This window comes from Carcharhinus amblyrhynchos, unplaced genomic scaffold (assembly GCF_965287045.1).
Source record: "Carcharhinus amblyrhynchos unplaced genomic scaffold, sCarAmb.v2.hapA scaffold_38, whole genome shotgun sequence".
NCBI classification, from domain to species: domain Eukaryota; kingdom Metazoa; phylum Chordata; class Chondrichthyes; order Carcharhiniformes; family Carcharhinidae; genus Carcharhinus; species Carcharhinus amblyrhynchos.
The window spans coordinates 454,023-467,301 of NW_027649779.1; the positions used below are offsets into that span (position 1 = coordinate 454,023).

At 44.4% G+C, this 13,279-nt stretch overlaps 1 protein-coding gene across 1 annotated transcript; it reads left to right on the forward strand.

Moving 5' to 3' along the window:
• The first annotated feature begins 2,820 nt into the window (after positions 1-2,820).
• Positions 2,821-6,413, forward strand: LOC145362353 (putative G-protein coupled receptor 139). The gene is made up of 2 exons (XM_080218419.1): positions 2,821-3,043; positions 5,515-6,413. Exons 1-2 carry the CDS (start codon positions 2,821-2,823, stop codon positions 6,411-6,413), a joined length of 1,122 nt encoding a protein of 373 aa, XP_080074545.1.
• Positions 6,414-13,279: the final 6,866 nt, after the last annotated feature.

Sequence of the window (13,279 nt, forward strand, 5' to 3'; positions counted from 1 at the left end):
AAACCACTGGTTAGGTAAGGTTAATAAGTAAAGGAAACCCATTTTAAATAATGATAATACACCAGATGTGTCACCATTTTCCATAAGAAAGCAAACACAATGTGAATGACTATTTTTATTTTCATTCATTCATGGACGTGATGTCGCTGGCTGGGCCAGCATCTGTAGCTTGTGACGAGTTACCAATCAACTCAATGGCTTGCTTAACCCTTTTGCAGAATAATTATGAAATAAGCATAGTGATGAGGATTTGGAGTGATATGTAGGCCAGAATAGGAAAGAGCGGCGGATTCCCCAGTCTATTCAACTTCACTTCATAACAAAAATTCCGCAGCACTGGAGAACAATAGACTGCAGTGTTACAATTCTGGATCAGAATCTGAGAACAATAGGCTACAATGTTCCAATACTGGATAAAAACCTGAGAAGAATAAACAGCAATGCCTCAGATTCTGAGAGCAATAGACTGTAACATAGAACATAGAACATTACAGCGCAGAACAGGCCCTTCGGCCCACGATGTTGCGCCGACCAGTCACAAAAACAATGACCCACTAGCCTACACCAATCCCATAGAACATAGAACAATCCCATAGAACATAGAACAAATCCCATAGAACATAGTAACGTTCCTTCAGTTCGAGTTCTACCATCTGCTGCAGTGGGATTCGACCCAATAATCCACCAGACATGAGGTGAGTTTTTCCATTCATAGTCAAGTGATAATACCACTAGGCCATTTCCTCCCTAGCGCATGTTGAGGTTATTGGAATATACCTTTGGTTTGGATAGAGACGAGGAGTTTAGTTTATTTAGTAATGTCACAAGTCTGCTTATATTAACACTGTAATGAAGTTACTGTGGAAATCCACGTGTCGCCACATTCTGGCGCCTGTTTGGGCAAAACTGATGGAGAATTTAGCATGGCAAATGCACCCTAACGAGCAGGTCTTTTGGACTGTGGGAGGAAACCGGAGCACCTGGAGGAAACCCATGATGACACAGGGGAGGACACACAAACTCCACAAAGTGAACAAGGCCAGCACTCAAAATCTGGTCCCTGGCACTGTGAGGCAACACTATTAACTACTGTGCCACCACAATGCAGCCGCTAGTGACTTTGCTCTCTATGCTTCAAGTGGCAAGAACAATCCAGTTAATTGCAGGCCATGAGCCCTACATCAACGGTAGGAAAGTTATTGAAGAGGATTCTTCAAGAAGGATCTGTTCCCATTTGGAAGTAAGTGGACGTATTAGTGAGAGGCAACGTGGTTTTGTGAAGGGGAAATTGTGTCTCACTAACTTGATCGAGTGTTTTCGAATAAGATGATTAATGAGGTTAAGGTAGTGGATGTTATTTACATGGACTTGAGTAAGGCCTTTAAGAAGATCCCTCTTAGCAGACTAATGCAGAACATGAAATCACATGGGATCAGAGGTGAGCTGGCAAGGTTGATACAAAACTGGCTCGGTCAAAGAAGACAGAGTGTAGCAGTGGGAGGTTGTTTTTGTTCTGAATGATGGTTTTGACAAGTGGCATTGCTCAGGGATCAAAGCTGAGAACTTTGCTCTTTGCAACATTGTATATGACAGAAAGGTTGCAAGTTTGCGGATGATACAAAAGTTGATGGATTTGCAGATGACGGTTAGGATCACAAGAGGATACAGCAAGATCAGGATTGATTGGAGACTTGGGAGAAGAGGTGGAAAAACGTAATTTGACCTCACTGGAATGACGGAGGTCGAGGGGTAACCTGATAGAAGTCTACACGATTATCAGAGGGGTGGACAGAGTGGATAGTCAGAAGCTTTTTTTTTCCCAGAGTGGAAGAGTCATTTACTCGGTGGCACAGGTTCAAGGTGCGACGGTCAAGGTTTAAAGGAGATTACGAGGCAGATGTTTTTTCACAAAAATGGTGGTGGGTGCCTGTAACTCATTGCCGGGGGAAGTTTTGGAAGCGGATACGGTAGTGACCTTTAAGAGGCGTCTTGACAACTGCATGAATAGGTTGGGAACGGAGGAATATGGACCCTGGAAGGGGAAAGATTTTAGTTCAGTCGACGCAGCATGGTCAGTGCAGGCTTCGAGGGCCAAATGGGTCTGTTCCTGTGCTGTAATTTTCTTTGTTCTTACTCTAAACCTAAAAAAAGATGAATAATTTTAGCGCTTAATTAATCACGTCACGAATTTATTGGAGGCGAGAATGGCAAAAAGTTCAATGATGTATATTATCCTTACGGTAATATTTACGGGCATATCCTGATATGAAATAAATAGGTTTATGTTAATGCTGAAGTAAATTATGTCGAAACCAATAATATGTGTGCATTAAGAGGCGCGTTCAGGTCTCCACACTTAAACATTAACATTGATCTTAAAAGAAAACATATACTATGATCATTCCAATGCGGGTAGGATGGTCTGTCGGAGACTCGGTGCAGACTCAGTGGGCCATATGGCCTCCTTCTGCACAGTCATGTCTGCCCCTCCATTATTTCCAACTTCCCATACTTCCCTGAACCTCAACACCCCATCTAGGCTGTAAACTCTCTCCTTTGCGTGTAAGAAGTGTTGGATTGAACAGGGTGAGGTGAAGCTGTTTGTTTAGTGACTGTAATTGATGTGAGTCTCCATGGATCTGATTAGTGTGCCTGGAGGGATTTCCCCCTTCTAATAATAAGGGATTCCGTTCAGTGTGTTGTCCCATTGAGTCAGCGGGAGCGACAACTCCAACACTAACAGCGATCAGCGGCTGTGGAGAGAGAGGGAGCGAGAGGAGAGATCAGAATCTGGGAGCAATGGCCCAGAGTATTCCAACAATGGATCAGGATCTGGGGACAATGACCCAGAGTATTCCAACAATTGATCAGAATCTGGGAACAATGGATTGGAAGCTTCCAGTCATGGACAAAAGTTTATCCCATTGGATTTCTATGTTTACCTCAGATGATTGGAGGATACCATTAGCTTATCGGATTGAAGGTCTACTGAAGGCGATTCAGTACGTTTACTATCCCATCTTGGCGATTGTTGGAGTTCCGGGTAAGTCCCTGTCTGGAATTGTACCAGTCCGACTGCCACTGGAATCGGAGCAGGCAAGGGTCAGAGCATGGGAAGGTCTGTAGTACATGGGTAGGATTTGCAGTTTTCGGAAAAGTGAGGCTGTAAAGTTCTGTCCCCAGTTCCTAATTCTAGAAAGGCTGTTTAACTATATTGATTTCCTTGTCATTTACTGTGCTGGGTTTGCTGCTCTTGTTAAGAACATAAGAACATAAGAAATAGGAGCAGGAGTAGGCCATCTAGCCCTTCGAGCCTGCCCCGCCATTCAATAAGATCATGGCTGATCTGTCGCTGCTCAGTTCCACTTTCCCGCTTTCTCCCCATAACCCTTAATCCCCTCTCTTATCAAAAACCCATCAACCCGCGTCTTAAAAATATTTAGCGAGGCAGCCTCCACCACTTCAACGGGCAGAGAATTCCAGAGATTCACCACCCTTTGAGTGAAGAAGTTCCTCCTCAACTCCGTTCTAAACCGCCCCCCTTTTATCTTGAGGCTGTGCCCCCTAGTCCTACTGCCTTTTTTGAGCGGGAAGAGTCTCTCCACCTCTATCCTATCCATCCCATTCATCATCTTATACGTCTCAATGAGATCTCCCCTCATGTTCCTGTTGAATCACTATATCCAGTTATTAATTCTTTCAGCCGCTGACAATTGTCTCAGGGCCTATGGGCTAGGGTGTCTTCTGTATGCTGTGACTATCCATAGAAATGTGACCTAACACTAATCCTTTGTGAGAAAAAAATTAAAGCAGAATCGTTTTTTACCATCTACATGTAACGCCAGTTCACTGCCAATTGCCCACCCAGTCACCGGGCTGCAGGATGCATTTTATTGATCATGTTTGCACAGCAGGATCTCAAGAGAAAACATGTTTCGTATTGAAATTCATTCATCAATGTCACAAGTATGCAAACATTAACACTGCAATGAAGTTGCTATAAAAATCCCTGAGCCGCCACACTCCGGCGCCTGTTCAGGTACACTGAGGTAGAATTTAACACGGCCAATACATCAAACCAGCACAACTTTCAGATTTTGGGAGGAAACCAGAGCACCTGGAGGAAACCCACGCAGACACAGTGAGAACGAGTAGACTCTGCACAGAGAGTAGCCAAGCCTGAAATTGAACCAGGGAGCCTAGTGCTATGAGGCAACAACACTGTCCTCTGTACCACCACAAACTTTCCTGGAGTCACAGAAACACAAACATACATGTATTAATAGAAACATTTACTGATAGAAGCAATCAGATTTAGACACTTACTCCCACTCACACACAAATTCAGAAGCCAAAATTGTTGTAAGGCTCCGGTATAACATACACTTAAGAACACTCATCAGGTACTCTGGTGGTCACGCACACACACACACACACACACACACACACACACACCCCACCCCTCCCCCCTCACCCCCAGACACACACACACACACACACACACACACACACACACACACACACACACACACACACACACACACACCACACACACACACAAACACATGCACAGGAATAATGGTGTTAATGGCTGAGCTGTCGTTGATAAACATGAGTCGGTGTTACAGGGTTGACTGTAGTGTCAGAGAGATGGGATTTTGGACCTGTTGTGGATGTAGTGAACTGTAGTGGATCTAGGCTGTCTGGGAAGCCAGAACTGATTCATGCCATGACTAACCTTTTCATGCATTTCGTAATATTGGATGTCGGAGTCACAGGATGAGAGTCATTAGGCAGCTTGCTTGGCTTTTCCTTTGCTACTGGCCTTTGTTTGAGTTTTTACCTGGTGCATATATTGACAACATTCCTGCCAAGAGAGGACTCATGGAGGTGTAAATCTAATAGAGATTCTGTGCTTCAGGGCATCAGGATCTCCCTCTGCCAACTGTTAGTATTGTCCAGAGGAAAGGGTCAAACCAACACTGTTTGGTACCAGCTCTGTTGCGGGAGTTGTCAGTGAGCTGTCTGAGAGACAACAGATTACCACCTACAGGACTCCACTCTGCATCTTCTGTTAGGGTTTACTGCCTCATCCTTCTTACCCTCCACATCCTTCACAGGCAGAGGGGATATTTACCTGTAGCTGAGTAAGGGATAATGTTGAGGACTCCCTGGAAAGCTCTCGCCCAAATGTTAACTTTGTGTCACTACCAAGGAGCAGTACAGTGGCATAGTGGTTAGTACTGCTGTCTCACAGCATCAGAAACCTGGGTTCAGTTCCAGTTTTGGGTCATTGTCTGTGTTGAGTTTGTACATTCTCTCTGTGTCTGTACAGGTTTACTCCAGATGCTCTACTTTCCTCTCACACTCCAATAGACATGCTGGCTTAAAAATATATATTCCAATTGTTGTGTTTTTGTACTTTTTTTCAAATTTTAACCCATCGTAAGTCTAAATGGTAATTCCTTCCATTGAATCATATCTAATTTTATTCTGTATTTCCCTCCCTGACAGTGAACATAATCACAATTGTGACACTGGCGAGCAGAAACTGTGGTTTGTCCAAATGTGTCACTCGTTACCTGGTGGCCATGTCAGTGGGGGATCTGCTGGTCATTATCCTCGACCTGATATTGAGACACATTCCCATTCTTTATCAGGAAAACTTTTATTTTGTGCTGTCACTCCCCGTGTGTAACATCCACGCCGTCCTGCTTTATGCAGCCACTGACTGTTCTGTCTGGTTCACCGTCACTTTCACCTTTGATCGATTTGTGGCCATTTGCTGCCCCAAGCTGAAAAGTAAATATTGCACTGAGAGATCAGCGGCTGTGGTTCTGGGAACAGTGACAGTGCTGAGCTGTTTAAAGAACATTATCTGGCATTTTATGTTATTAAATGAATATTGGCTGGGGAATGTCCCCTGGTTTTGTTTAGCCGTGTATGATGTTTTGGAACCTCTGGTCTGGACAGCGATCGAGTTCCTCCATTACATTCTAACCCCGTGTGTCCCATTCGTCCTGATTCTGCTGCTCAATGCTCTCACCGTCAGACACATTTTAGTGAGCAGCAGAGCCCGCAGGAGACTCCGGGCTCACCGCAGCGGCGAGAATCCCAGAGATCCAGAGTTGGAGAGTCGAAGGAAATCCATCATTGTCCTATTTGTTATCTCAGCCAATTTCATTATCTTATGGTCAATATTCATGGCTTATTCAGTATGGAATCGCATGTATGATTTGGGCTATCAATTGAGATTAGATTTTTATGTTATGGAATTGGGCTTCATGCTGCAACTCACAAGTTGCTGTACAAATACTGCTATTTACGCTGTGACACAAACTCAGTTCAGGCAGCAGCTAAAAAATCTACTGAATTATCCCCTCACTGCAATTTTTCAACTCAATACAGCCTGAGAGGAAATGACAACAACAAGACCTTTGACTCTTCCTATTGGGCATTCAAACTGTGAATCACCAAACAGCCTCGCAGGGATAGAAAGACTGACAGGTAGATAGAGAGGACAATGTTAGCAACAGTGAGATTATTAGACAGAGAGTGTCAGAGAGAGGGAAAGGCACAAAGACTTGGAGAGCAAAGAATTTGAAAGAGTTTCTAACAGGTACAGGAAAATAAATAGGGAGACAGAGAGATAGAAGAGAGACAAAGACAGAGCCCCACAAAATGTGAAAGACAGAAATAGTGAGGAAAGTGGCGAGAGAGATAAACAGGGAATGAGAAAGACAGAAATAATGAGGAAAATGGCGAGAGAGATATACAGGGAATGAGAAAGGGAGATAGAGGAAGACAGATTGGAGTTTGTAATACGAGAGGGAGAGGGAGACAAGGGGGGGTGGAGACAAAAAGTGATGCAGAAGGAAATAGCCAGAGACAGATAGAAACAGAGATATTGAGACACAGAGCAGGAGTGAATGGTAAAGAGTGGGACTGAAAAAGCACAATGGACAAAGCAAGAGCAAAAGTCAGAGTGAGGTGGGTGGGGGGGGGGCAGAGAGACAAATAAAGTAAAGAGGGACAGGGAGTGGGAGTAGGAGAGTGACACTGGGGGGGGGGGGCAGGAGAGACAGAGGGAGAGTGGGGGAGAGCTGGAGAGACAGCAAAAGACAGAGTGAAACATCGAGAGAGACAGAGGCACAGAGAGACATAGAGAAAGAGTGACAAAGAGAGAGCCACAAGAAACATAGAAAGAGGTAGAGAGATATATCTAAGGACTTCAACGATAACCATCAGGTGGAGCTTTGGAATATGAGCTCCCTGATTGAGGCAGTTAATACTGTCCAATCCGGGAGCCCTGCAGACATGCATAGTATGGTGTGTCTGGGTAACTGGAATTCAGGATGTGTACACTCAGGCGTGGATGTGATGGACTGTAGGTTTTATCACTGGAGCATTAATGCAAGAACTCAGCTAATGTTCTGGGCACATGGGTTCTGATCACGTCACCGCAGATGGTGGAACTTGAGTAAATATATCTGGAGTTTAGAATTTGTTAGTGACCATAAAAACATTGTCCATTTTCAGAAAGACCCATCTGGTTTATCAATGTCATGATGTGGATGTGCCGGCGTTGGACTGGGGTAAACACAGTAAAAAGTCTGACAACACCAAGTTTAAGTCCAATCGATTTATTTGATAGTAAATTCACTAGCTTTCGAGGTTACCCTCTCTGTCAGGTGAACGTTCGTAACCAGAACTCCATTCACCTGACAAAGAGGGTAACCTCGAAAGCTAGTGAATTTGCTATCAAATAAATCGGTTGGACTTAAACCTGGTGTTGTCAGACTTTTTACTGTGTTTATCAATGTCCCAGGGAAGGGCCACAGCAATGTGGTTGGCACTTCATTGTCCTCTGAACATGGGCAACTAGGCATCAGATTTGCAAAGGAAGATGCCTTGAGTTGGCTACAATTAACAGACACTGGTCATATCCCCAGTGGAAGTGACGGCAATCATGAACTTTTTCAAAACTCTCCCAGTGGCAGCCAATAATATTTGGCTTTGGATACAAAATTACCCAGTCCTGAATAAACTGAAGCAGCGAGTGCTGATGGGGGAAACCAAAAGGCCGTTACAGCCTGAATTGCACCCATATTGGAGTGGCAGAGGACAGCTGACTGTGGAAGCTGGCACACGCCTATGGGGTTCAAGAGTGTCATCCTGAGCCAAGGTTCACCATCTCATCCTCGCGGTACTCGTGGCCACCCAGGAGTGACAAACTGAATAACCGCCAAATTGCCGTGCCTGTGGCCAGGTATGAATACAGGTATTTGGTCGTGGGTCAGTGTTGGCAATGGCAACAAGGGACGAATGTCACCAGTCACTACTCTTCACACTTGGGAATGGCTGGAACGGCCGTAGGCGTGGCTGCACATGGACAGTGCCGGACCGTTCATGGGGTCTATGTTCCTGATAATGGTAGATGCTGATTCACAATGGATGGCCGTACAGAGGGTGACTTCATCAAACACAAGGACAAGAGTGGAGAAGCCTCACTCCTCTTTCTTGACACTCGGGATCCCGCAGCTGTTTGTTTCTGAAAATGGTCCACCCTTCATGAGCCAGGACTTTGTGCATTGCATGAAGTTGAACAGAATTTGACACGTTAGGACAGTGTCCATATTCCCCATCATCCAACGGTCTGGCAGAAAGAGCGGCACAAACAGTAAAAACAGGTTCAAAAAACTATCCCACAGCCTCTTTTGACACCAAACTATCAAGATTCAGCTTCAGATACAGGACAACACCCCCCCCCCACCCCCTCCCAATCACCAGTCCCCTCCCCTCTTCAACAAATGGAATATCCCAAGCAGAGTTGCTCATGATCACTCTTCCCAAAGTTAACTCTGATTCTCCGAGGGCGGGAGCTGACACCCAGTGCCGTTTCCATCAACTGGGACCGGCACTTAAAGGCAGTTGTTAGGCTATTAGTTAAGAATCATGGCAATGGATACGCTGGTTATGAGGCACGTTCAGGTCAGGAACAGGGCCAGATTCCTATCAAGTCCGCTTGGGAGATACCATCGATGGGAATGTTTCAAACATCTACAAACCATAAGAACATAAGAAATAGAAGCAGGAGTAGGCCATCTAGCCCCTCGAGCCTGCCCCGCCATTCAATAAGATCATGGCTGATCTGCCGTGTCTCAGTTCCACATTCCCGCCCTCTCCGCATAACCCTTAATCCCCTTGCTTATCAAAAACCCATCAACCCGCTTCTTAAATATATTTAGCGACTCAGCCTCCACCACTTCAACGGGCAGGGAATTCCAGAGATTCACCACCCTTTGAGTGAAGAAGTTCCTCCTCAACTCCGTTCTAAACCGCCCCCCGTTTGTCTTGAGGCTGTTCCATCTAGTCCTACGGTCCTTTCTGAGCGGGAAGAGTCTCTCCACCTCTATCCTATCCATCCCATTCATCATCTTATATGTCTCAATGAGATCTCCCCTCATTCTTCTAAACCATTCTTATTTGTCTCAATGAGGTCTCCCCTCATTCTTCTAAACTATGAAACCCCAAGACATGCAGGGAAAATCAATTCCCGGCACACCCGGAACTTTGGAAAGAATTCCAGATACTCCGGCTCCTGCTCTCCATCTCCACCAGTGAGAAACTCGGAGTCTGAAATGGACAGGGCGGGTTTAGCCTCTCGGCCACATTGTCTCCCGATAAAGGGAACTCGGGCCACAACGCTCATGGTGGAAGAGGCGAGCTCCGGTCTGCTGAACCCCACTCACTTCCAAGGCTGAGCAGGAGGAACCAGACCCAGCATTGAAATTTCAGAAAAAAAGGCTTCCAAGCCCGTCAGCCCTCGGCGGTTACTCAGACCTAGAGGGGGAGGGGTGTAATAACTTAAAATTGATTAATGATTTGGGCATGACCAAGTATGAACTTCGGAACTGAGGCCTGTGAAATCTGCCTATTGAGGGATCTCCACAGACTGTAAGTTGCAGAGAGTGAAGCGCTGAGAGTTGGGGAAAGTGTGGGAGTTTAGGGAAGTGGGTGGAGAGGTGTTGCTGTGTCTTGTGTCCCTTACTACCCGGTCCATACTGCCATGTCCAGTTGGGTAAGTGTCTATCAGGTATTACAGTTCAGAAAGTGACGTGGGACCGACAGAAGCAGCTGATTGTTGAGTAAGTCTTTGAAAGGAAAACTGAGGAAATTTTCTGAGTAGCTCCTACTGATGCCATAACTTCAGGAAGGATACCTCATGTTGTTAATGTTCTAGGTACGAATCCGGTCACTGCAGCTGATGGAATTTGAATTAAATAAAAATTGTCTGGAAATAAAAATCTACTGATGACCTTAAAACTATATTTGATTGTCGAAAGGACCAATTTCTTTCACTAATGTCCTTTAGGGAAGGAAATCTACCAGAGAGAGGGGAATAAAGCAAAGGTGTTTTCGCTGAAGTGGAACTAGAGAACAGGGCCAGTAAGACTCAGAGAAAGAGCAGAAATAGTGTGGCTCCTAATTAAAGCGGGTCCGGCAGGCTGAACTGCATTTATTTCAATACAAAAAGTGTAACAGGTAAGGCTGATGGACTTGGAGCTTAGATTCGTTCTTGGAACTGTGATGTTGCTGCTATTACAGAGACTTGGTTAAGGAAAGGAGAGGAATGACAGCTTATCGTACAAGGATACAAATGATTCAAGCAGGATAGAGAGTGATGTATCAGGGGAAGGACATTTTCAAGACTGGTAAGGAGAATATTGCAGCAGTACTGCAGGAGGACTGCACCCAATGTACTTCGCATGGCTTATACAGCGAGGCAGTATGGGTAGAGTGCAGGAATAGAAAGGGTGTACTGGCAAGATTCGGCATTTTCTATTGGCCTCCCAACAACCAGCGGGAGATTGAGAAAGAGATGTGAATGAGAACTTGGCAAAATGTAAAAGTAACAGGGTTGTTGTGGTGGGAGAGTTAATTTCCTCAAAATTGACGGGGACTCATTTTGTGCTCAGTGTGTGGATGGGGCAGAGTTTGTAAGGAGCATCCAGGAGGGCTTCCCGAAACATTATATAGGTAATCCAACTAGGGAAGCTGCTGAACTGGACCTGGAAATAGGGAATCAGCCTGGACAGGTGGTCCCCATTTCAGTAAGGGAGCAGTTGGGGAACAGAGAGCACAACTCAGTAAGTGTTAAGGTACGGACAGAGAAAGGTAAGTGTAATACGCAAGTGAAGACACTAAACTGGGGGATGACTAATTATGACAATATTAGTCAGAAACTGAAGAATATAGATTAGGGCAGATGTTTGAGGGCAAATCAACATCTGGCACATGGGAGGCTTTCAAGTGCAAGTTGATAGGAATTCCGGACTGGCACATTCCAAGGAGGATGAAGGATAGGTATGGCAAATTTTGGGAACATTGTAAAATGAGATAAATTATGAGCCTAGTCAAAGTGAAAAAAGAAAGATATTTTCTACCCTTGGAAGACACAAAACAATTATGAAATACAAGGAAAATAAAAAAGAAGAAACTTAAGCAAAGAGTAAAGAGGGCTAAAAGAGGTCACGAAAATTCTTTGGCCGCAGGTTGGGGGAAAATCCTAAGGTGTTCTAAACATATATAAAGGGCAAAAGTTTAGCCAGGAAGGGTGTTGGCACACTCCAGGACAGGTGAGGGGTTCTATGCCTTGAGCCAGGAAAATGGCGAGGTGTTAAGTACATTACGTCAATATTCACTAAAAAAAAGACTTAGTGCATGATGAGTCTGGAAAGGATATGTAGATAGCTTGAGTCATGTTGTGATCAAAAAGGATGAGATATTGGTGTTCTTGAGAAACATTAAGGTGGACAAGTCCCCAGGGCCTGATGTGATATACCACAGAATAATGCGACAGGCCAGGAGGAAATTGCTGGGACCTTGGGAGAAATCTTTGTATCATCACTGGCTATAGTGGAAGTACGAGAATTGGAGAAGAGCTGATTTTTGTTTAGGAAGAATAGCAACAATAATCCAGGTAAGTACAGGCCAGTGAGCCTTACATCAGTGGTCAGGAAATTATTGAAGAAAGTTCTTCGAGACAGGATTTAATCCCTCTTTGAAATAAGTGGATGTATTAGTGAAAAGCAACATGTTTTTGTTTGAAGACCAGATCATGTCTGACTAACATGATCAAGTTTATTTTTTGAGGAAGTGATGAAGATGATTGATGATGGTAGAGCAGTGGATATTATCTACATGGACTCTAGTAAAGCCTCTGACAAGGTCCCTCATGGCAGAGAGGTACAGAATTTGCAGTAAAATGAGATCAGAGGTGAGATGACTAGGTGGATGGAGAGCTGGCTCAGTCATAGAAAACAGAGTGTAGCTGTGCAAGTGTGCGTTTCTGAATGGAGTGTTGTGGCTCAGGGATCAGTTCTGGGACCTTTGCTGTTTGTCGTAGATATATAAATGATTAGAAGGAAATTGGGGAATCAGCTTGGAGATAATCGACACGTTGGGGGAAAGATTGGAAAGCAGAGGATGGTGATTTAAGGTAAATGGAGACAGAGCAAAAAGAACTAATTGGTTGAATGGACGAGTAATTTTCATATTTAATATAGTGCAGAGAAAAGTTACATGATCAGTTTTGTTCAACAGAATGTGAAAAGAAAAATGGAAATGATGAAAGTGAATATAGACGCGGACGGACTTGTGCGACTATGTGTATAAATCATTCATGATGCAAGACAGGTTGAGACAGCTGCAAACAAAAAAAAGTGAATAGTTTTGGCTATTGGGGAAAAGAATACAGAAGCAAGGAAGTTGTGCTAAATTTGTAGAAAACAGTTGGAAAATTGTCAACCGAAAAATTCGGTCCAATTTCCGGAACTCAGGCAGAATGTAAAGTCAATAGGCTGGATGGAAAGGAAAACACGAGAATAAGTCCAGAGATCAGAAACTTCAATGACGAAAATATTTTGGAGAGGTTCGGACTAATTTCCTTGACAGGAAGTTGCTGTTGTGACTTTAACGAGGCATTCAAAATCCTGAGGGGTCTTGATAGAGTAGATAGAGAGAAACTGTTCAATGGCAGAAGGATCTTGACACAGAGGGCGCGGGTTGAAGTAAATTGGTGGAAGAAACATGGAGGCATCAGGAAAAACGTTTTCAGACAGTGAGTGATCCAGATCTGGAATGTGCTGTTTGAGAGTGTGGTGCAGGCAGCGCCAATTAATGGGTTCAAAATGGGATTGGATAATTGTCTGAAAATGAACAAAATGCTAGACTGTGGGGTACAGAGTGTTATTGGATGAATTGCTCCTTTCGAGGG